General features: G+C 39.2%; 1 protein-coding gene across 1 annotated transcript in view; it reads right to left on the reverse strand.

The window, feature by feature from the left end:
• The window catches only part of ENPEP (glutamyl aminopeptidase), a 116,459-nt gene extending 104,858 nt beyond the window's left edge, over window positions 1-11,601 (reverse strand). The window contains exon 1 of the mRNA XM_066278647.1: window positions 10,733-11,601. Within this exon, the coding sequence (XP_066134744.1) occupies window positions 10,733-11,340 (608 nt within the window). The 5' untranslated portion in view covers window positions 11,341-11,601. The remainder of the gene's footprint in view (window positions 1-10,732) is intronic.
• Between the last annotated feature and the right edge of the window lie 10,222 nt (window positions 11,602-21,823).

Here is a 21,823-nt window from a genome sequence, read left to right on the forward strand (position 1 = left end):
AATAAATAATAAATAATTTTAAAAATAAATAAAAGAATAAGTAAATAAATAAATAAGGTTCATGATGGGAGCACTATACAAAATAAAACAAACAAATTAAAAAATAACCTTAAAAAACCCAATTCAATTAAAAAATGGACAAAGACCTAAATATATACTTTTCTAAAGAGGATATACAAATGGCCAATAGACATATGAAAAGATGCTCAACATCTGCCTGACCAGGTGGTGGAAGAGTGGATAGAGTGCTGGACTGGGACCCAGAGGACCCAGATTCGAAACCCCAAGTCACTGGCTTGAGCCAAAGGTTGCTGTCTTGAGCAAGCAGTCACTCACTCTGCTGTAACTCCCCTTTCCCTAGTCAAGGCACGTATGAGAAGCAATCAATGAGCAACTAAAGTGGCGCAATGAAGAACTGATGCTTCTCCTCTCTCTCCCTTCCTGTCTGCCTGTCTCTATCTGTCCCTCTCTCTGATTCTCTCTCTCTCTGTTTCTGTCAAGAAAATACAAAACAAAATAAAACAAAAGATACTCAACATCACTAATCATCAGAGAAATTCAAATTAAAACCACAATGAAATATCACCCTACACTAGGCAGAATGGCTATCATCAGTAAGTCAATAAACAATAAGTTCTGGCAAGGGTGTGGAGAAAAAGGAACCCAATTTTAAATTTCCTGATTTTAATAACTGCCTTGTGGTTGTTAGAGAGTGTTCATGTTCTTAAGAAATATATACTGAGTGTTGAGTGGTAAAGGGAAATAATGTTTCAATATACTTAAAGTTAGGAAGAGAAACAGAGACAGAAAGACAAGAGACATTGAAGAGGGAAGAGAGAGGAAATAGGACAAAGTATAAACAAATAAAATGTTTCTAGGAGTTTCTTGTTTTATTCATGTAACTTTTCTGGAAGTTTGAAATTATTTTAAAATAAAAAGTTACCAAAAAAAAAATCTCAGCCAAGAATTTATCCTTCAATAAAGTAATTACTGATGAGTTTTTGTGATGATAACAATTTTACTAGTGAACTGAAGTTTCTAATATTGTGCAGATTGCAGCGAATTGCAAATACATTAGAATATTAAGAAACCTGTACACTTTCTTGGGGTACCAAGGTTTTCTAGTAAGCTGCACTAAGATCCCATCCCATGCTTTGTCAGCTGCCTTTTTCTTCTGAATTCTTCTGGCTTCTGATTTCTTCCAGAGACAGAAGAAAAGAGACAGTCACTCTGGAAGAATGCTATAGCTTAGTCACACGTCAGAAACAAGCCAACGAACTAATTTGGGAATATAAGCATGTGTGTGTGTTTGCACCTTTGTATGTGGGAGGTGAGGGTGAGGAGGGAGTAGAAGTGTACGTTACTAAGCAATAGCTATGGGATAGGTTTTCAAATACTCGTCCAGTCTCTGCTCTATGCCTCAGCACCCCAGAGAGAAGAATTTTCAATTTTATCATCTTCTCTCTTTAAAAGAGGGTGTGCCTGGTCCTGGCAGGTTTGCTCAATGGTAGAGCATCGGCCTGTGTATGGAAGTCCCAGTTCGATTCCTGGCCAGGGCACACAGGAGAAGCACCCATCTGCTCCTCCATCCTTCCTCCTTTCCTTTCTCTCTCTCTCTCTCCTTCCCTCCCACAGCACAGGTTCCATTGGAGCAAAGTTGGCCCCAGCACTGAGGATGTCTCCATGGCCTCCACCTCAGGCACTACTAGAACCGCTTGGTTTGCAAGGGAGCAATGCCATAGATAGGTGGAGCATCGCCCCCTAGTGGGCATGCCAGGTGGATCCTGGTCGGACCCATGTGGGAGCCTGTCTTTCTGCCTCCCCACTTCTCACTTCAGAAAAATACAAAAATACAAAAAAAAAAAAAAAAAAAAGAAAGAAAGAAAGAAAAAAGAGTGTGCCTGAAAGCTCAGTTACTTTGGAAATGGAACATAATATGTTAGCAATGTTTCTTTCTGTGTGGTGTATTTTCTGTCACTGAATATTAATCATGGCAAACTCAATCACAGTGATCAGGATGTATGTTGTCGTTAAGTGGTATTCGTTAACAAGAAGGGTGACCAAATGGGCAAGTTTTTTTGTTTGTTTTTTGTTTTTATTGAAAAGCCAATATGGTTTTATGGTGAAAATCCTCTTCTAAGAGTAAAACTTTCTAGATTCTATATAATTCTATCTCAGCCCCTTAAATGTTAAATGTTATCTTGCACAGGTGTCAAAACCTACAATTCTTAGTGCCCTCATCTATAAAACTTGGTTATCAAAGCACATCTGGCCTCTTCACTGGGGGTTTAGGGGGAGAGAAGGAAAAGATAACATATAATAATAATATATTTGAAATTTTATTGAAATTTACATAATAGGGTTAGGATACATCTCATTCTATTTTCTTAAATTCTAGAAGGCTAACTACGCTACTTTTTTCAACCCCACAGAGCATATGCAACTTTAATCAACAACAAAAAAGTCCCAGCCCTGGCCTGTTGGCTCAGTGGTAGAGCGTCGGCCTGGAGTGCAGGAGTCCGGGTTTGATTCCCGGCCAGGGCACACAGGAGAAGTGCCCATCTGCTTCTCCACCCCTCCCCCTCTTCTTCCTCTCTGTCTCTCTCTTCCCTTCCCACAGCCAAGGCTCCACTGGAGCAAAGTTTGCCCAGGCGCTGAAGATGGCTCTGTGGCCTCTGCTTCAGGCACTAGAATGGTTCTGATTGCGGCAGAGCGACACCCCAAGATGGGCAGAGCATCGCCCTCTGGTGGATATGCCGGGTGGATCACTGTTGGGCGCATGCGGGAGTCTGTCTGACTGCTTCCCCGTTTCCAGCTTCAGAAAAATACAAAAAAAAAAAAAAAAAAAGTCCCAAATGTACAAGTAAAAAAATCCAAAATGTTGCCTTAGGTTTAAATAATGTCAGCTACTTTTACATACAACTGTATAAAATCAAAAATGCTATCCTGTATGTATATACAAAACTTATTTATATACAGGTCTGTACATAAGATGTATGCATTTATTTCCTTAGAACTCTTAGATGCCACCTCTTGGTGAAGGCACCAATACTTCATTCACACACATTATAAAAAAGAAAGACTATTTCCAGGATTGACAGCATTATGAATCCTGTGCTCAGACCATGTAAGCTCCACTTGATTAGTTAAGATTCTTCCATCCAGCCTGACTGGTTGTGGCACAGTGAATAAAGCATCAACCTGGAATACTGAGGTCCCAGGTTCAAACTCTGAGGTTACCTGCTTGAGCACAGGATCGCTGGCTTAAGCGTGGAATCATAGACATAATCCCATGGTCACTGGTGTAAAGCCCAATGTCGCTGGCTTGAGCAAGAGGTCACTGGCTTGGCTGGAGCCTCCTGGTCAAGGTACATATGAGAAGCAACCAATGAATGACTAAAAGTGTCACAACTATAAGTTGATGACTCTCATCACTTTCATTTCTTGTCTGTCTTTCTCTCTGTCTCTCTCTTGCTAAGAAAAAAAATCTCTGCAGACCACACCAAATGTCTTGGCTCCCTAAGCAGCTATGCACAGATTGCTCCAAAGTAAAAGCCTCTGCACCAACCCAAAATGAGGAAACAGAGTCCTAATCAGGGTGCCACCACAGTCCAGACTTAGGCGAGCCTGGCTAACGATGCTTTCTGATGTAGCACCTTCCACGACCTTCAAAATTCATTCGTTAGACAGAAATACCTGTACTGGAACAAAATTAGTTTTATAAAAATGTGTGTGTAAATACTATAGGCCAGGGGTCAGGAACCTATGGCTTGCGAGCCAGATGTGGCTATTTTGATGGCTGCATCTGGCTCGCAGACAAATCTTTAATAAAAATAATAATAACATTAAAAATATAAAACATTCTCATGTATTACAATCCATTCATTTCCTACCGCTCATGTTCATGGTTGCGGGTGGCTGGAACCAATCACAGCTGTCCTCCAGGACAACACCAAAGTTTTTTGGATAATGTGTATTGTACACTGGTCGTTGTATGGCTCTCACGGAATTACATTTTAAAATATGTGGCATCATGGCTCTCTCAGCCAAAAATGTTCCCGACCCCTGCTATAGGCAGTGTAATTATTATTATTTTTTTTTTAATTTTTTTTATTTTTTGTATTTTTCTGAAGCTGGAAATGGGGAGAGACAGTCAGACAGACTCCCGCATGCACCCGACCGGGATCCACCCGGCACGCCCACCAGGGGCGACGCTCTGCCCACCAGGGGGCGATGCTCTGCCCCTCCGGGGGCGTTGCTCTGCCGCTACCAGAGCCACTCTAGCGCCTGGGGCAGAGGCCAAGGAGCCATCCCCAGTGCCCGGGTCATCTTTGCTCCAATGGAGCCTTGGCTGCGGGAGGGGAAGAGAGAGACAGAGAGGAAGGAGGGGGGGGGGTGGAGAAGCAAATGGGCGCTTCTCCTATGTGCCCTGGCCGGGAATCGAACCCGGGTCCCCCGCACGCCAGGCCGACGCTCTACCGCTGAGCCAACTGGCCAGGGCCAGTGTAATTATTTTTTTTAATTTTATTTAGACAATTAATATTAATGGAGTGACATTGATCAATTAGCGTACATAGATTCAGCGAAAACATCTCCAGATCATTTTAACATTTGATTATGTTGTATACCCATCACAAAAAGTCAAATTGTCTTCTGTCACCTTCTATCTGGTTTTCTTTGTGCCCCTCCCATTCCCCCACCCCCACCCTCTCCTACCTTCCCCTCCCCCTGGTAACCACCACACTCTGGTCCATATCCATGAGTCTCAATTTAAACAACTTATTTTTTTCATGAACTTCTGTAAAACTCAAAAGCTTTTATTTAAATATCCTAAATTCCATCCAAAGTTACTTAAGTTTTGCAAATATATGCAAATTTAAAAACAAGGTATATGAGATAGCCGTATAAAACAATTTTAGACAACAATGTCTTTGGGGAGGTTTTATTTAGTGATAAAACATTTTCTTTTTAAAATCAACTGAATTGTGTTGTAAATTAATAGGAAAAGCCTGGTTAATGGCACAATATATTCAGGAGTGACTGCTGGGTATGTCCTGAATAATTACAATGCCAGGCAAACATACTGAGGTAAACCACTTTTCTGTGAGGGCCTCTCTGTGCTCTGTTAATAAGTTACTTTCGAGGACCAGCACATTTAAAGAAATAATTCCATGTCGTGCCTGATCAGGTGGTGATGCAGTGGACTGGGATGCAGAGGACCCAGGTTCGAGACCCTGAGGTCGCCAGCTTGAGCGTGGGCTCATCTGGCTTGAGCAAAAAGCTCACCAGCTTGGACCCAAGGGGTTACTCGGTCAGCTGAAGGCCCGTGGTCAAGGCACATATGAGAAAGCAGTCAATGAACAACTAAAGTGTTGCAACAAAAAACTGATAATTGATGCTTCTCATCTCTCACTGTTCCTGTCTGTCCCTATGTATCCCTGTCTTTGACTCTCTCTCTGTCTCTGAAAAAAACAAAGAAACAGACAAACAAAAAATAATTCCATGTCACTTATAACTCTATAAAAGGGAAAAACATTACTCTGACTTCTCTGAGTACGTCACATCAAGATGACTTTAGAGAACGCTGAAGAGAGAAGAGGTGAGACAAGTCACAGGCCACTTCACTTTTAATCAACTTAAAAAAAAATAAAGAAACCAAACTACTTGATTATCTCATAAATCATCTGGCATAGTATTTTCAGTGAAGTCTCTCAGGCTGCATTCAGCAATTTACTAACTTAATCCCACAAAATAAATAGCAAGGTCTGGGTGACAAGCTTAAGCGAAAGGCTCTGGGGTGAGGAGGCAGCCATAACTGCTGAGTGTCTGCGCAGAATGAAGCAAGTGTTCCAGATTCAAGCAGGGAAGCTGATCAGTGCGCGTCAACTCATCTAGCTTATTCAGATTCCAACACCTTTTGGTGGTTTGAATAGACTCATTAATCATTTAACTTTGCTTTCCAATTATTTTTTCCCTATGGAGAAGACATATTAAGTCAAGTAAATAAATTTTGTTTCCTTGCTTCTAAAATAAAGAAAATTACTAAGTGTATGGCCAACAGTCATGGACGTCGTGACCATTCAAACACACATTGGATTCAGACAGACGGTAAAAAATCAGTGGAGCCAGAAAATGGTGGGCCATTGCTTTATTAAAGTCTTGCATCGGCCGATGAGCAAACACAGGGAAAACACTTCCCTCTGGTTCCACAACCAGGAGAATCTTCTCCGGTTTCTCCTAGAATCAAAGGCCCCACCAGTCTCAGCGGAGCTTGCAAAGCCCCTCAGCTCTGGTTTCCCATCTGTATGCCTTCTCTCTCCCTGCCAACATGGCTTCTTTTTCAGCACTCTGCATTCTCTCTGCTCTTTCTGCAAACATGGCTTCTTACTCTTCTCTGCCTCTTCTCAAAACATTTTGGTGTGAAAAACCTCTCCTCCAGCACACATTAGCAAGACAATGGCCCTTCCCAAGCAGGAAGGTAATTTGCAATTTCACAGACCACATATACCTGGCACTGCCCAGCCCCTAATGCAAACTATAAGCAAGAAAACATAAAAATCATATTTTACAAACTTATTTGACCAACACTAAGCCTCTTTAACAAGTAAACAAGACCAAAAATAATTGACTCTATATTAATAATGGGTATACTGATAACTTGACATATCAATCTAAGAAGATAATAAATAACTGACATACAACTAAAATTTCAAGATCAAAACTACAGATTATACATGTTTATGCATGTGAAACTATACTACACACACTTAACTAAGACCATCTCTCTAATTTTTTTTTTTTACCATATTTCCACTTAACTTCTAAGTCTTTATCACAAGACTTACCTTTGTGCTTCAGACTTATTAATTCAAATTCCTACTAGACATCTCTTCCAGATGTCTGACAGGCATTCAACATGTCTGACACTGAACTTATGAACTTTTCTTCTAAACCTGGATCTTCTCTTTTATTTCCAATCAACTAGTGAGCCATTACTCAGATCAGGTATCTGGACCATCCTAAGCCCATGACTTTACCCTAACCCTCGGCATAGTCAAACAATTTACAAATCTTGACTCCCTTATCTCCAGACTGTCTTCTCTGCTGTGTCCTTTTCTGTCTGTCTTGAAAATACTGTCCTATCTCATCTTCATCTTCTCTTTTATGGGTCATTGCAGTATCTCCCACAGACCAAATATGGATTCCGCTCCTTCCTTCACCATCTACATCTAAATAGTCACCAATTAATTTCCTTTATTATGCTATCATTAACTGTCTTCCTTTTTTATGGGTTTTCCAGGGTTATCTCTAGCTAGCCTCTTAATATAAGCCTCTCTCATAAATTAATTTTGTTCCCACTCTGTTTCTCTGATTTGATGTCTTTCCTTTTTAACCTGTCTTTATCTTTGCCTTTGCCTATTAAAATCCCACTATAATATCAAAACTCTGTGTCAATCCTACCAATGCTATAAAAAACACCCAGAAAACTCAAACTCAAAACTATCTGTGACCTTTTTAGAGTCTTGTAATTTTCATCAATTTCAATATTCTCCGTCTTTAAAGCATAAGGACTGTGTTCGTAAATCAAAAAAAAGATTTACCAACTCTGCACTTTCTTTTAACAAGATGAGCAGGAAAGAAATCAAGGGAAGTTTCCGACTCTGAATAGGAAGGTAAAGATGTCATTAGTGGAAGCTGTACTCCCTCATGGGAAAGGAGATGTAGCAATGTGTCCTATGCTAGCTTGTGCCTGAGGACATTAAGAGTGTAAAGGCATATATAAAAATGTTTCTACATATTCATTCAATAACATTTGAAAGTTCACTATGTGCTAGGCAGTGAACAAGAAAAATCAGCTTACTCTCAGGGACCCACAGAAGAGTCCACAGTCAAAGAGGTTGGAAAGCTGCAACTACGGCAGTCCCTGGAAATTCATAGTGAAAACTATCATATAAAATTCTGCGAAAAGTCCCACCATTAAAAAACAAAAAATCATTGTATTTAGTATTACTGCCCAAACTAATTTAGCCACAGGATCCCTTCCCTGCTTTTCTTCTGGCAAAAACCTATTAATATCCCATGCAGCTAGAGCTCTGAGGAATGTACTTTGGGAAATGCTGTGTAAGAGCAATCAAAACACTGAGAAGGAAATGCTGAACCTGGGAGAGAAAATAATATTGTCATAAATTTTGGAGCTTTGAGTCCAGGGGAAAAGAACTGAAAAGAGTGCAGAGAATTGGTAATGTGAGCAGGGAAACATTTCAAAGGTTCCAATCCTTAATGAACAGAACAGAGTGTAGAAAAAGTGACTTTTAAGTGTTTCAAATCTTTTCCTCCTTCTAAGCCTCACTACAAGTTTGTCCCCTGCAAGATGATGTGGACACTACTGCTAGGGAATCTAAGCTGGCTCCCTCTTCTTCTACAATGCTCCTTTACCTCAGAATTCTGAGGGATAGAAGCTCAGATAGTTGTCTCCCTTCTATGATGTTCAAGTCCTAGTTATATTTGCAGAAATTAAATAATTTTGGTTACTACTGAGTGAAGTCATGTTTAGTTTGCATTATGATTGCAACAGTAATTTCCCCAAACTGCTAAGACTCAATGCTGGAGTTAAATTTTACATTAAGGCAAAAAAGTCAGAGAATATAATTTTGATTGTATACTTAAAATGTATTATTATAATGGTATTTTAATTTGCATGAGCATCAGCCTGCCTGGTGGTGGCGCAGTGAATAAGATGTTGACCTGGGACGCTGAGGTCCAGGTTCAAAGCCCTGAGGTGGCTGGTTTGAATGCAGGCTCACCAACTTGAGTGCGGAGTCACCAGCTTGAGTGTGGAATCATCAACATAATCCCAACATGACAGCTGACTTGAATGAGGGGTCACTGGCTCAGCTGGACCCCCCCCCCCCGTCAAGGCACATACAAGAAGCAATCAATGAACAACTAAAATGCCACAACTAAGAATTGATGCTTCTCATCTCTCTCCCTTCTTGTCTTTCTCCCCGACTCACAAATAAATAAATAAGCATTGAGTATTATGAAGCTCACTCTATAAATGTGAAAGAATGCTCCAGTGAATTCACTCTTGAAATCCTTATATGGACATTGTGGATGGGAACCCCTAGAGGCCTCCATTGTCCAAAGGCTTGAAAAAAAAATACATTTTTCTCATATGTTTGAAATTATTTCATAACAAGCAAAACCAAAAGTATTCCATTTAGCCTAAATGAAGTTATTGAGTACATTCCAGAACTATTCCAAAGCGTGTGTGCAGTGCGGAACTGGTAGCATCCATGTAATGTGAGAGCCCGAAGCTACCAGTGAAAACAAACTCAGAAGGAGCAATCTCTCCTCGAGAACCTGACTGAGCACAGGCCTCCCTGCCAGTCCTGCTCTCGCAAAGTGTTTTCTGACCAACAAGTAAGACAGCTGAGTTTCAAAATGTCAGCTCTCACACATATATTTTAAGGTAAAATTAACTGGTGCAGTAGAAGAATCAGAGTGAATAATATTTATTTCAGTACATAGTATTTTTTAAAATTTATAAAGCAAGTAACAGATATTAATAGAACCTTTTTTTCATGTCTTTTGGCATTTCTGTACTGATTAGCATTTTTATAAAATATTTTGATGGCTTTACTTAAATAATATTTCTGTTATTTTCACAGCCTAAGCAGCAGTTTTAAAGTCTTAGAAATAATCATTTAGAAGTTTTGACTCATCTTCACTTTACACTAATGAATTTTTCAAATCTCTTGAAGAAGGATATTCTTCAGAATTGTATGCCTTTTTCTCCATTGAAGTGCAAACACTTTAAAAAATAATTTTATTGTTAGTGCAGCTCAAAGAAATTGATACTTTCATTCATTGTTGGTAGAAATGTAATTTGCGATATATTTTTTGAAAGTCAGTTTGGAGACAAACACATGTGCATGCATATGTTATATATATGTACATGTGTATAATATATATGTATCCATGTATCCATAATATGTAGCTTTTATCATTTTCATAAAAAGCATTAAAAATGTTATAGTTTATTATAGAGATGCTCATTACATTTTCATAGATGTTTATATGTAGATGTTATATGTAAAAAAGTAGAAGCAACCTCAATAGCCAAATTTAATGGAAGAGTTTAATAAATTACATTATATTTACACAATAAGTTATCATGTATCTATTAAATTATTTATAGAAGAATACCAAATGACTTGTTAAAGTGTTGATATATCCTAAAAACATGTTACACCATACTACATGCAACATATTAATGCCATATTTCCCTGTGTCCAGAAAAAAATACTAGAAGAAAACTATAATTTAAATTTAGTGTAACAGCATTTTAAAGGTTCAGTTTAAAATCATTGCCAAGGAACTCAGGAATATCACCAGTGAAATTTATCAAATACATGTATTTTAAAAATCTGAGTTAGTTTATACTAAATATTAAGGATAGAGTTCAATACATTATGATTTTTTCCTAATGGAATAAAAAACACTGATTTTTTTTCCACTCTGTGCAGCTCACTCAATACTTTCAAGTTTTATTATGGGCACTGAAAACAACAGGGCAAGAATATTTTCCTATGAACAGGCAGAATTGACACCAAGTGTAGATAAGATCAGACCACAAAATAATTAAAAGGCGGAGAGTGAAAAGGACAGAAAAAGATATGGAAAGCAAATACGTGAGTTTAGGGGAAATAGAGCAAAAAATAATATTTACTTGATTTGTCCTTTCTCCATGTACGTCGTTCTGTAAAACCCCACCAGGGAGCCATTCAGCCAGCCTGCGAACTTCATGGTCAGGAGGTAGGGGCCCTGGTCACCGCTGGGTGGGAGCTCTTCCTCTGCCTCCACTACCACGTACTCCTGCTTTGCGTACTGGAAACACCGCTGGATTTTCACCTGAGCACCTGAGGGCCGCTGCAGCGCCGGGAGCAGGGTGATCCTGGTCTCCCGGAGATGCAGCCACAGGTACCTGGTGGGCGCGCTCACGTTGATGGCGATGGTCACACTGCCTGTGTACGTGTCCTCCTCCATCACGGGCTTCATCTCCAAATCGTAGTGCACTGGGTTGATGAAGTCCGGCAGCCTGAAATTTTTCCAGCCTCCACTTTCATCGTCACTGGCAGGGCAGACCCCTTGGTCCTGCGGAGGGCTCTCCGTGGGAGGACGGTGGGAAGGGGCATCTTCATTGAGGTCACACGACCTGGTCAAGCCCACAGCAAGTCCTACTATCAATCCTACACCCACCACCACCGCACAGATAATAGCCACATGTTTTGTTTTAATGCAGTATCTCTTAGAGTCTTCTCTCTCTGCAAAGTTCATTCTTGTTTCCAAAGTCGAATGTTACACATGAAAGGGTGTTAAATATAACTAACTAACGTTAGCAGACTTCCTTTTTAAATTGCAAGAAATATCCAGGTCTGGCAGCCTGTTTTCGCTTTTCCCACCCCTCTTCTGGCTTCTTTCGTCTTTTCCTCTCCCTGCACGTCCCCACCAGCCTCTGGAGGATGAATGCGAGACGCGGTTAGGTGGAAGAGGAGCCGAGCGAGAGGAAGAGGACTGAAGAGAAAATTGTCACAGCTCCCATATAAACAGCGCACCCCCCCCCCCACACACACACACCCCTGGGGCGCTTGACAGAGTTAAATATAAAACAGGGCTTAGCTTATCAGCCAAGAGGAGGACGATCCTTTGCCAAAGCCCTGTCAGCAGCTTTCAGGAAGAGAACGTTTGGGAAGGAGGTGTGCTTGCGACAGAAAAACTCAACCTTTGTCACTGGGTCTCTGGCTCCTTCCTGCTGTGCTCACAATCTCTCCTTTAACCAAAAGGCTTCTTGACTTTCAGCTATTTTAACAGGTAGCTTGCCAAAGAAGCTAAGTGTTTTCTTTTCCTTCTTTTTTCCTATTATATAAACATTCAGACCCTGCCTTTTGCCAAAGTCATATCCTGGAATTTGATGCTCACAGTGATACATAAATTTAAGGACCACTTAGGTATTCAGGAAGTATTTGTTGAACTAGTGGCTTAGTAAAGCATAGCCAGGAAACCCTAAATGAGTCGAGTGGATAAAAGAGAAGGGGAATCATGAAGAAAATAGCCAAAGCAGTACTGGACCTGAAAAACCTAAGACGAAAAGAGAGAGAAGGAAAAAGGATTAAAATATAAACTATAAGGAAGGTAAACTTGTTAGATAATCTTGTTAGGTTGGATGATTGAACTGGATTAGATAAATTTATCTGTGTAATATGCCTCCAAGTGAGATTTTCTTTCTACAGTCTACTCATCTGCAACAGAGTCTGATGAGAAAAAAAGCCTGTTGAGAGATTCATTACCTGTACAAGCCTGTTGCTGCTGAATGACAAGGTTATATGGGAATCATAAAAACAAGTTCCTTGTTTACAAGTAGCATAAATGTACACACCTGAGCCATCTCTAATAGTAGCAATACAATAATAATTATTAAAAAATTTGGGGGACATTTCAACATGCCAGGCACTATGCTAAACACTTCATAGAAGTTATTTAAATCTTCCCAACAATCCTATAAAAATGGTACTATTATGATGCCCATTTTAGAAATGCAAAGACTGAGATTTAAAGAGGTTAAGTCATTTTCTCAAGGTCACACAACTGGTAAACTGCAGAATTAAGGTTTGAACCCAGATTGTTTGAGTCTCAAGTCCATATTCTAACTCACTGCCTCTATTCTCTGAAGAGAAAAAAATGTTGAAAGGTTAAGTAACTATATAAAACTCAGTCAATATTTCCCAAAATACAATCCATGGATATTAATAGATATTCTTACAGAGCAGGCAATGCTGGGTTAGAAAAAGTTAAGAAGTTCTTTCACTACTTTCTATTCTTTCAGAGCCTCCAGATTGTGAATAACTCACATTATAAATATCCCAGACAGGATGTACTATTGAATGATTCCTACATTTAGGAGAAACATTTGTCAATGTTTTTTTCATATCTATTGATATGGTTGTATCATTTTTATTCTTTATTTTGATAATGTGGTATATCACAATAATTGATTTGCAGATATTGTACCAACTTTGCATCCCAGGAATAAAATCCATTTGATCATTGTATCAGATTTTTAAAATGTGTTGCTGAATTTGGCTAACATTTTGCTGAGAATTTTTGCATTTATGTTCATCAGGAATACTGGCTTATAATTTTATTTATTTTTTGGAGGGTCTTTTTCTGGTTTTGGTATCTGGTAATGCTAATCTCATAAAATAAGTTTGGTAACTTCTTCAATTTTTTGGAATAATTTGAGAAGTATGGGTATTAATTGTATTAATTGTTCTTGGAATGTTTGGTAAAATTTACCTATGAAGCTATCAGGTCCACAGCTTTTGTTCATTGGGAGTTTTTTTGATTACCAACTCAGTTTCATTATAGTTATAAGTCTATTTTGGTTTTCTGTTTCTTCCTAATTCAGCCTTGGAAGATTCTGTGTTTTTAGGATTTATCTATTTCTTCCAAGTTGTCCAATTTGTTGGTATATAGCTGTTTGTAGTATTTCTTTATAATCCTTTGTATTTTTTTGGTGCCGGTTGTTATATCTCCTCTTTTATTTATTATTTTATTTATTTGGACTCTCTATTTTTTTTTTTTTGATGAGTCTACATATAGGTTTATCATTTTGTTTATTTAAAGAACCAGCTATTGGTTTCATTATCTTTTCCTTTTTAAAACTATTTTATTTTCACTCTGATATTTATATTGCCTTTCTTCTACTCAGTTTAGATTCTGTCTGTTCTTCTTTTTCTAATTTAATTAGGCATGAGTTTAGAATATTTACCTAAGATTTTTCTTGACTCCTGCAGTGGGCTGGTATTGTTGTGAATCTCTTTATTAGAACTGCTCTAGCTGTGTCCCATTGCGTTTGGGTCGTTGTGTGCTGTCATTTGTCTCAAGGTATTCTTTGATTTCTTTCTTGATCTTGTTGCTAACTCATTGTTTAGTAGCATGTTATTTAGTTTCCATGTGTTTGCATTTTTCAGTTTTCTTGTAATTGATTTTTACTATAGTTTCATGCAATTGTGATCAGAAAAGATGTTTGATATGATTTCAATCTTCTTAAATTTATTGAGACTTATTTTGTGGTTGTAAAGCCAGGAGCCAAGGCCAGGGCCACTATCAGAGGAGCCCAGCCCATGCAGGTTCGCATTGGATTCGGACAGTCGGTAAAGAAACCATGGAGCCAAAAACTGGTGGGCCATAGTCTTTAATCTAGCTTGCACCCGGCGGGCAAGTAAAAATACACACTGGGCTCCAAAACCCAGTCACATTCAGTGCTCACAAAGCTACTGATTTATCCGAGTTTCCTAGAATCAAAGGTTTCTAGCTCAACAGCCTTATTCTCCTCAGTTCCCCATTTCCTTCCTTATCCCAGATACAAACTCTGTACAAACTGGCATCTCACTCAGCACTCCGCCATCTTGGCTGCTTTTCCTGGCCTTCTCCACGTGGCCTCCTCCCGCTGCTGGCTCTATTCTCTCTGCTCTCTCATGCTAACCTCAGGAACCAAGAGTCCAAACTCCCGCTCCGTTCCCATTTTATAGTGTAGAAATCCAAACCCTTAATCCAATATACATAATGGGGAAGTCTCTAATACAAAATCACTTCTATGAGGCATGATAGGATTGTACCACCTCACACCAAAAAGGGTGGGACAGGCTTAATCCCAAAACCAAGCCTCAGGCTACAACAATTCTCAACACACATTAATATCACCTGGGCAACGGCCTCTTTAACAAAGTGAGCATAATACACTCTATCCGCCCAACAGTGGTCTAATCTGCAGTTCATCCTTGAAAATTTTTCATGGGCGCTTAAAAAAATGTATACTCTGCTACTTTTGGGTGATATATCCTAAAATAACAATTAAGTTCCTGTGGCCTAAAGTGTCATTTAAGACCCTTGTTGTCTTGTTGATTTTCTGTCTATTCTATCCATTGATGTCAATGAGGTGTCAAAGTCCCTTACTGTAACTCCATTATTGTTGTTCTCTCCCGTTGTATTCTTCATAATTTGCTTTATATATTTAGATGCTCTTCTGTTGGGTGCAGAGATGTTTATGATAGTTATAGCCTCTTGGTTAATTTATTCTCTTGTCATTTAAAAATGTCCTTCTTTGTCTCTTGTCACAGCCCTTGTTTTAAAGTTTATTTTGTTTAAAATAAGAATTGCTATACCAGCTGTTGGGCAGATAAAATGTATTATGCTCACTTTGTTAAAGAGGCCGTTGCCCAGGTGATATTAATGTGTGTTGAGAATCCTTGTAGCCTGGGGCTTGGTTTTGGGATTAAGCCTTTCCCACCCATTTTGATGTGGGGTGGTACAATCCAATCATGCCTCAGAGAAGTGACTGTATTAGAGACTTCCCTATTTTGTATATTGGATTAAGGGTTTGGATTTCTACACTATAAAATAGGGATGGAGCGGGACCTTGCGCTCTTAGTTCCTGAGGTTAGCATGAGAGAGCAGAGAGAGTAGAGCCAGCAGCGGAAAGAGGCCATGAGGAGAAGGCCAGGAAAAGCAGCCAAGATGGCGGAGTGCTGAGTGAGATGCTAGTTTGTGTAGAGTTTGTATCTGGGATAAGGAAGGAGATGGGGAACTGAGGAGGATAAGGCTGGTGAGCTAGAAACCTTTGATTCTAGGAAACTCGGATAAGTCAGTGGCTTTGTGAGCACTGAATGTGATTGGGTTTTGGAGCCCAGTGTGTGTTTTACTTGCCCGCCGGGTGCAAGCTAGGATTAAAGATGAAGGCCCATCAGTTCTTGGCTCCGTTGTTTCTTTACCGACTGTCCGAATCCAATGCGAACCTGCATGGGCCGGGCTGCTGTGATAGTGGCCCTGGCCGCGCCTGCTGGCTTTACACCAGCTTTTTTTATCCTTTTGATTTGCATGAAATATCTTTTTCAAACCCTTTATTTCAGTCTGTGTATCTTTTGATCTGAAGTTGGTTTCTTGTACGCAATAGATGTGTGTCTTGTTTTTGTTTTTCTTAATCCATTCAGTGATTTTATTATTTTATAATTGTTTTTATAGTTTTTTGTTGTGCCTTTCTTATTATCTTGCTCTTTTCTCTAGTATGTTGATGACTTTCTATAGTTTTGTGTTGTTTGGATCTTTTCTCTTAATTTCTTTTATAGCTTTAGTAGATTTTGGTGTTTTGTTATCTTGTGCTTCCTATACACCAAGCTATATTTATAGCAGTTTATATTATGTTAGTGGTCACTTAAGTTTGAAAACATTCTAAAATAACTACAGTCTTACCCCATCTACATTTATGTTATTGTTATATTTTTTACTCCTTTTCTTTGTGTGTGTTGGTACCCCTTCATTTATTGTTGTAATTACACATGATTTTACTTTTGCCTTTTAACTTTTTTAGCACACCTTTATAGTTGGTTGATCCACAGCTTATATTACGTGTTTGCCTTTGTCAATGAGAATATTTTTTTACTACATTTTCCTATTTATTTTTTTCATTCTTTCTTCTTAATCAGGTTTCCTTAATGTAAAGCCAGTGGGCATGGCCACCATCACAGCCACCCGGCCCATGCAGGTTCACATTGGATTTGGACAGAAGGTAATGAAACAACAGAGCCAGGAACTGGTGGGCCATTATCTTTAATCCTAGCTTGCACCGGCAGGCAAGTAAAAACACACACTGGGCTCCAAAACCCACTCATTCAGTGCTCACAAAGCTACTGACTTATCCGAGTTTCCTAGAATCAAAGGTTTCTAGCTCACCAGTCTTATTCACCTCTGTTCCCCATCTCCTTCCTTCTCCCTGGACAAACTCTGCACTAACTGGCTTTTCCTTCAGCACTCCGCCATCTTGAGCTCAAGGTCACTGGCTTGAGCAAGGGGTCACTCGCTCTGCTGTAGCCACTCCCCCTCCCCCATCAAAGCACATATGAGAAAATAATCAATGAACAACTAAGGTGGCACAACGAAGAATTGATGCTTCTCATCTCTCTCCCTTCCTGTCTGTCTGTCCCTCTCTCTGACTCTCCCTCTGTCTCTATCAAAAATAAGAATAAAAATAAAAAAGACATTTTTCCTATTTCTTAACCACCACACTATGAGTGCAGAACCTGTCTGCTCCCATCTCTATCCTTCCTATTAGTCTCCATATAGCTTCTTCTTTATATCCTTAATTGTAGGAATTTTGTTCAGTTAGTCTTCTTTATATCCTTAGTTATAAGAATTCAGTTATAGGTGGTTCTCAGTGATGGTTGTTCTGTAATTTAGTTGTAATTTTGGTATAGTTGTAGAAGGAAGAGAGCACAGTATTTACTTACTCTGCCATCTTGACCAGAAGCTTAATATTTACTTGTTAACATATATGTATTGGACAAAAAAAAATTATAAAATAAACTAAAATGTGGAAATTAAAGGAAGCGTTAGTAAATATTCTTACAGGCATGTATGTAAACCCCTGCTTTGCTCTTAGAATGTAGAGGTTTTGATATATTTAGAAAAGCCAGAAAAATAAAATTGAAAAGATTTATTATTCCTATCACTCTCACCTTTTCTATTGGGTTCCTAATATGCAATAATACATTGGGAGATATTGGCATTATAGAGAAACAGCAGGAGAAAAATAATAGTGATAATATAGTCTAGATTTCCTAAAAATTTTCTAAAATGCTTAATTCACTCAACATTTATTTTCAGCCTTTGTAGTATCAAATTTCTTGAGAGTATTTTTTCTCTGTTTTCTCATCTGCAGAAGAGATGTTGGTGTGGGGAAAATACCTCACCCAGTGTTCTTTTATCCCATAAAGTGTCTAAGCGAATTATAGTAGCAGTAATGATTTTGGATCATGTTCCCCACAAAAATCCTAACATATGCATTCTTCACCTTAAGTAATACAATTTATTTCAGAGAAAAGGCCTATAAGTTTTCAATTTTTATTTATCAGCACTGGCTGTTTTATTTGAAAATTTCTTTATTACCACATTAATTTCACCAAATAAAGTTGTCTTTAGTTTTTGTTTTCTTTAGTAATAAAGATATTAACTTTAGTAAGATGATAAAAGGCATCTCTATGAGTAAGAGGAATGTTATTTCTACTGTTGAAGTACTTTTTTTTTTGACATCTCTTCCATTTTTCATTTATCACTTTTTAGTATACTTTTGTTTTAATGCAAAAATGGTCCCCCTAAAGATATTTATGTCTTAATGCCTAGAACCTGTAAACATTACCTTACATGGTTTTTTTTTTTAAGTCTTTGCAGACATGATTAAATTAAAGATCTTGAAATAAGATTTTCTTGGAATTATCTGAAATCAAAGTGGGTCCTAAACACTATCTCATGTGTTGTTATAAAAGGAAAGCAGAGAAAGGCCATGTGAAGACAGAACAGAATTTGATGGTGGCCATCTTAAAGATTACTGGAGTGATGCATCCGCAAACCTAGGAATGCTTGCTGCTACCAGAAAGTGGAAGAAGCAAGGAACAGATTCTCCCCTACAGTTTCTCCAAGAAAAGCAAAACAAAACTGTGACCCTGCTGTCACCTTGATTTTGGCCCAGTAATACTAATTTCGGACTTCTGGACTTCAGAAATGTGATAGAATACATTTCTGTAATTTTAATCCATGAAGCTTGTGGTAATTTGTTATAGCAGCCACAGAAAACTTTATACACTAATGTTTAGATATTCATTCAACAAACCTTTATCAAGAACCACATTTTGCCAGGTATTCATCTAATGGAAAAGCACTAACTGAAAAGTCTCAGAACAGAATAGTTTTTCTCAAGAAGAAAGAGGGTCAGAATCAGATAGAAAATTGGCTTTTTGCACAATAGTGTACTCTTCTTTCAATCACTTCTGATACACTTCAGAACAACTCTTTTTGTTGTTTAGGAAATATATTATACTCAAAGTTTTAAAGGGTTTTTATGCAGTTATTTTCAAAATCATTTTACTATGGGATATTTGTTAATAAGATTGATAAATTATTTCTGCAGTGAATAGAATGAATTTCTATATAAACATTATGATTCCCACTGAATTTATTTATATCATATATTAAATTCATGCCTGGAGAAAAATTTATATTCACTCCTTATTTGGAAGCTTTAATTCTTAGTGCTTTTTTTGTCAATGATGTTACAAATCTTGGGCATAATAATACTATTTGTTCAGGATGAAGTTACTTCCTTCTATCTTCTGAATGCTTTGCTTCATTTATTTCTACTCTTGTCATTGATGGTACCCTGGTGAATCATTTGACTTCTACATTTAAGCATTTTTCCTTGAAGACTTGATTTCTATTAGCTTTTAAAGGGTTTTCCAGTGACTGTTGGATTATAGGTTTGTCTGATATCTATTTAGCCTTACAATAGTTATATGCATATATTGATCTTAGCTTTAGTGCTTAAAATCTCTTCTTCAGGATTCAGACCTGTTTCATGTGTGAAATCATCAGGTGCAGGTTACCATGGGTTGGAGCATTTGAAAAATTTTGATGCTTTTTTAAAAAAAATTTATTTACAGAGACAGAGAGAGAGAGTCAGAGAGAGGGATATATATGGACAGACAGACAGGAATGGAGAGAGATGAGAAGCATCAATCATTAGTTTTTTGTTGCGACACCTTAGTTGTTCATTGATTGCTTTCTCATATGTGCCTTGACTGTGGTCCTTCAGCAGACTGAGTAACCCCTTGCTTAAGCCAGCATCCTTGGGTCAAAGCTGGAGAGCTCTGCTCAAACCAGATGAGCCCCGCGCTCAAGCTGGTGACCTTGGGGTCTCGAACCTGGGTCCTCCGCATCCCAATCGGACGCTCTATCCACTGCGCCACTGCCTGGTCAGGCTGATGCTTTTTGAGAAAGGATTTACTTTGGAAATTATGAGTCAGAGATGTTTTTAGTTTCAAGGAAAGAAAAATTAGCTAACTATGGCTTAATCTATAAAGATGTCTAGTTCTCTCTCAGAACAACAAATCTGTAGGTAGGGAATATCCTCATGATTCGGCCACTCAATAATGTCATCAAATAAAGATCAGCATAGAGAATATTGTCAATAATGTTATAATAATTATGTATGGTGCCAGGTGGGTACTTGAGTTATAAAGATCACTTTGTAAATTATGGAATCACTGAACCATTATGCTGTACATCTGAAACTAATATAAAATTATATTGAACATTGAGAAAAAATTTTGAAGAAATTTAAGAAAAAAGAAACTAGTATATACTTATCCATCCATCCCACCATTTATTGTATGGCCTCAAGCTGGATGTCACAGCTCCAGCTATGACAATCACTTTCAAAAGAAAGAAAGGGCCCTGGCCGGTTGGCTCAGCGGTAGAGCGTCGGCCTAGCGTGCGGAGGACCCGGGTTCGATTCCCGGCCAGGGCACATAGGAGAAGCGCCCATTTGCTTCTCCACCCCTCCGCCGCGCCTTCCTCTCTGTCTCTCTCTTCCCCTCCCGCAGCCAAGGCTCCATTGGAGCAAAGATGGCCCGGGCGCTGGGGATGGCTCTGTGGCCTCTGCCCCAGGCGCTAGAGTGGCTCTGGTCGCAACATGGCGACACCCAGGAGGGTCGCAACATGGCGACACCCAGGATGGGCAGAGCATCGCCCCCTGGTGGGCAGAGCGTCGCCCCTGGTGGGCGTGCCGGGTGGATCCCGGTCGGGCGCATGCGGGAGTCTGTCTGACTGTCTCTCCCTGTTTCCAGCTTCAGAAAAAAAAAAAATTAAAAAAAAAAAAAAAAAGGAACAAGTGTGAGGAAGAGTAAAAATTTTCCTTAAGATTCTTTCCTTTTATCAGTAACAAAAGAATTTCCCAGATACTCTCAGCAAGTTTCCCTGATGTTTCATTCAGCAGTCCTGACTCACACAGTTCTGCTGTAGCTCCACCTGGTAAAGAGGGATATGATGGAAATCTTTGACTTAAAACAACTCCATCTCTTCTCTAGAACAGCACATATGACTGCCACTAACAAGCTCAGATATGTTAGCAAATAAGAGAGGGGGAAAGACTGTTGGGTAGACAACGAAGACTGTGGCACAATATCAAGGAACGCAAGCCTGGCCTGCACACATCCTATCCATGGAGAGAACAGATCTGAGAGCAGCAGAGGCTGTGCCCCATATTGTGTTCCACCTGCTGCCCCATCCTCCTCAACACCTTATCTGTCTTCTCACTTCTTCTTAAAATCATCTTTTATGTTGCCATTGCATTGTTAAAATCTCCAGTAAATCTTGTTCACCAATTGAATCAGGTTCTTAGAATGGTAGTCAAAGCTCCACTTCATCCTCTTCAGAAGGTTCCTTTTTTTAAATCCCTTTTTAGTGAGAGTAGTAGGAGATAAACGGAGACAGACTCCCTCTCCCGCATGCACCTTGACCAGGATCCACCCGGCAACCCCCTCCCCCCAGGGCTGATGCTCTGCGCATCTGGGGCCATGCCTGCAATGGAGCTATTTTTTTAGCACCTGAGGTGGAAGCTCCAGGGAGCCATCCTCAGCACAGGGGCCAAAATGCTTGAATCAATTGAGCCATGGTTGTGGGAATGAAAGAGAGAGAGAGAGAGAGAGAGAGAGAGAAAAGGAAGGGGGTGGTCAGAGATGCAAATGGTCACTTCTGTGTGTCCTGACCTGGAATCTAACCGGAACTTCCACATGCTGGGCCGAAGTTTTACCACTGAGTCAACTGACCAGGGCCTTCAGAAGGTTCTTCTCAAAATCACTTTACCACCAAGCCAAAATAGTCCACTGATTGTACTGCAAACATACATTGCACAGTGCTATCACAACATTTTGCT

This window comes from Saccopteryx bilineata, chromosome 5, assembly GCF_036850765.1.
Source record: "Saccopteryx bilineata isolate mSacBil1 chromosome 5, mSacBil1_pri_phased_curated, whole genome shotgun sequence".
Classification (NCBI taxonomy): domain Eukaryota; kingdom Metazoa; phylum Chordata; class Mammalia; order Chiroptera; family Emballonuridae; genus Saccopteryx; species Saccopteryx bilineata.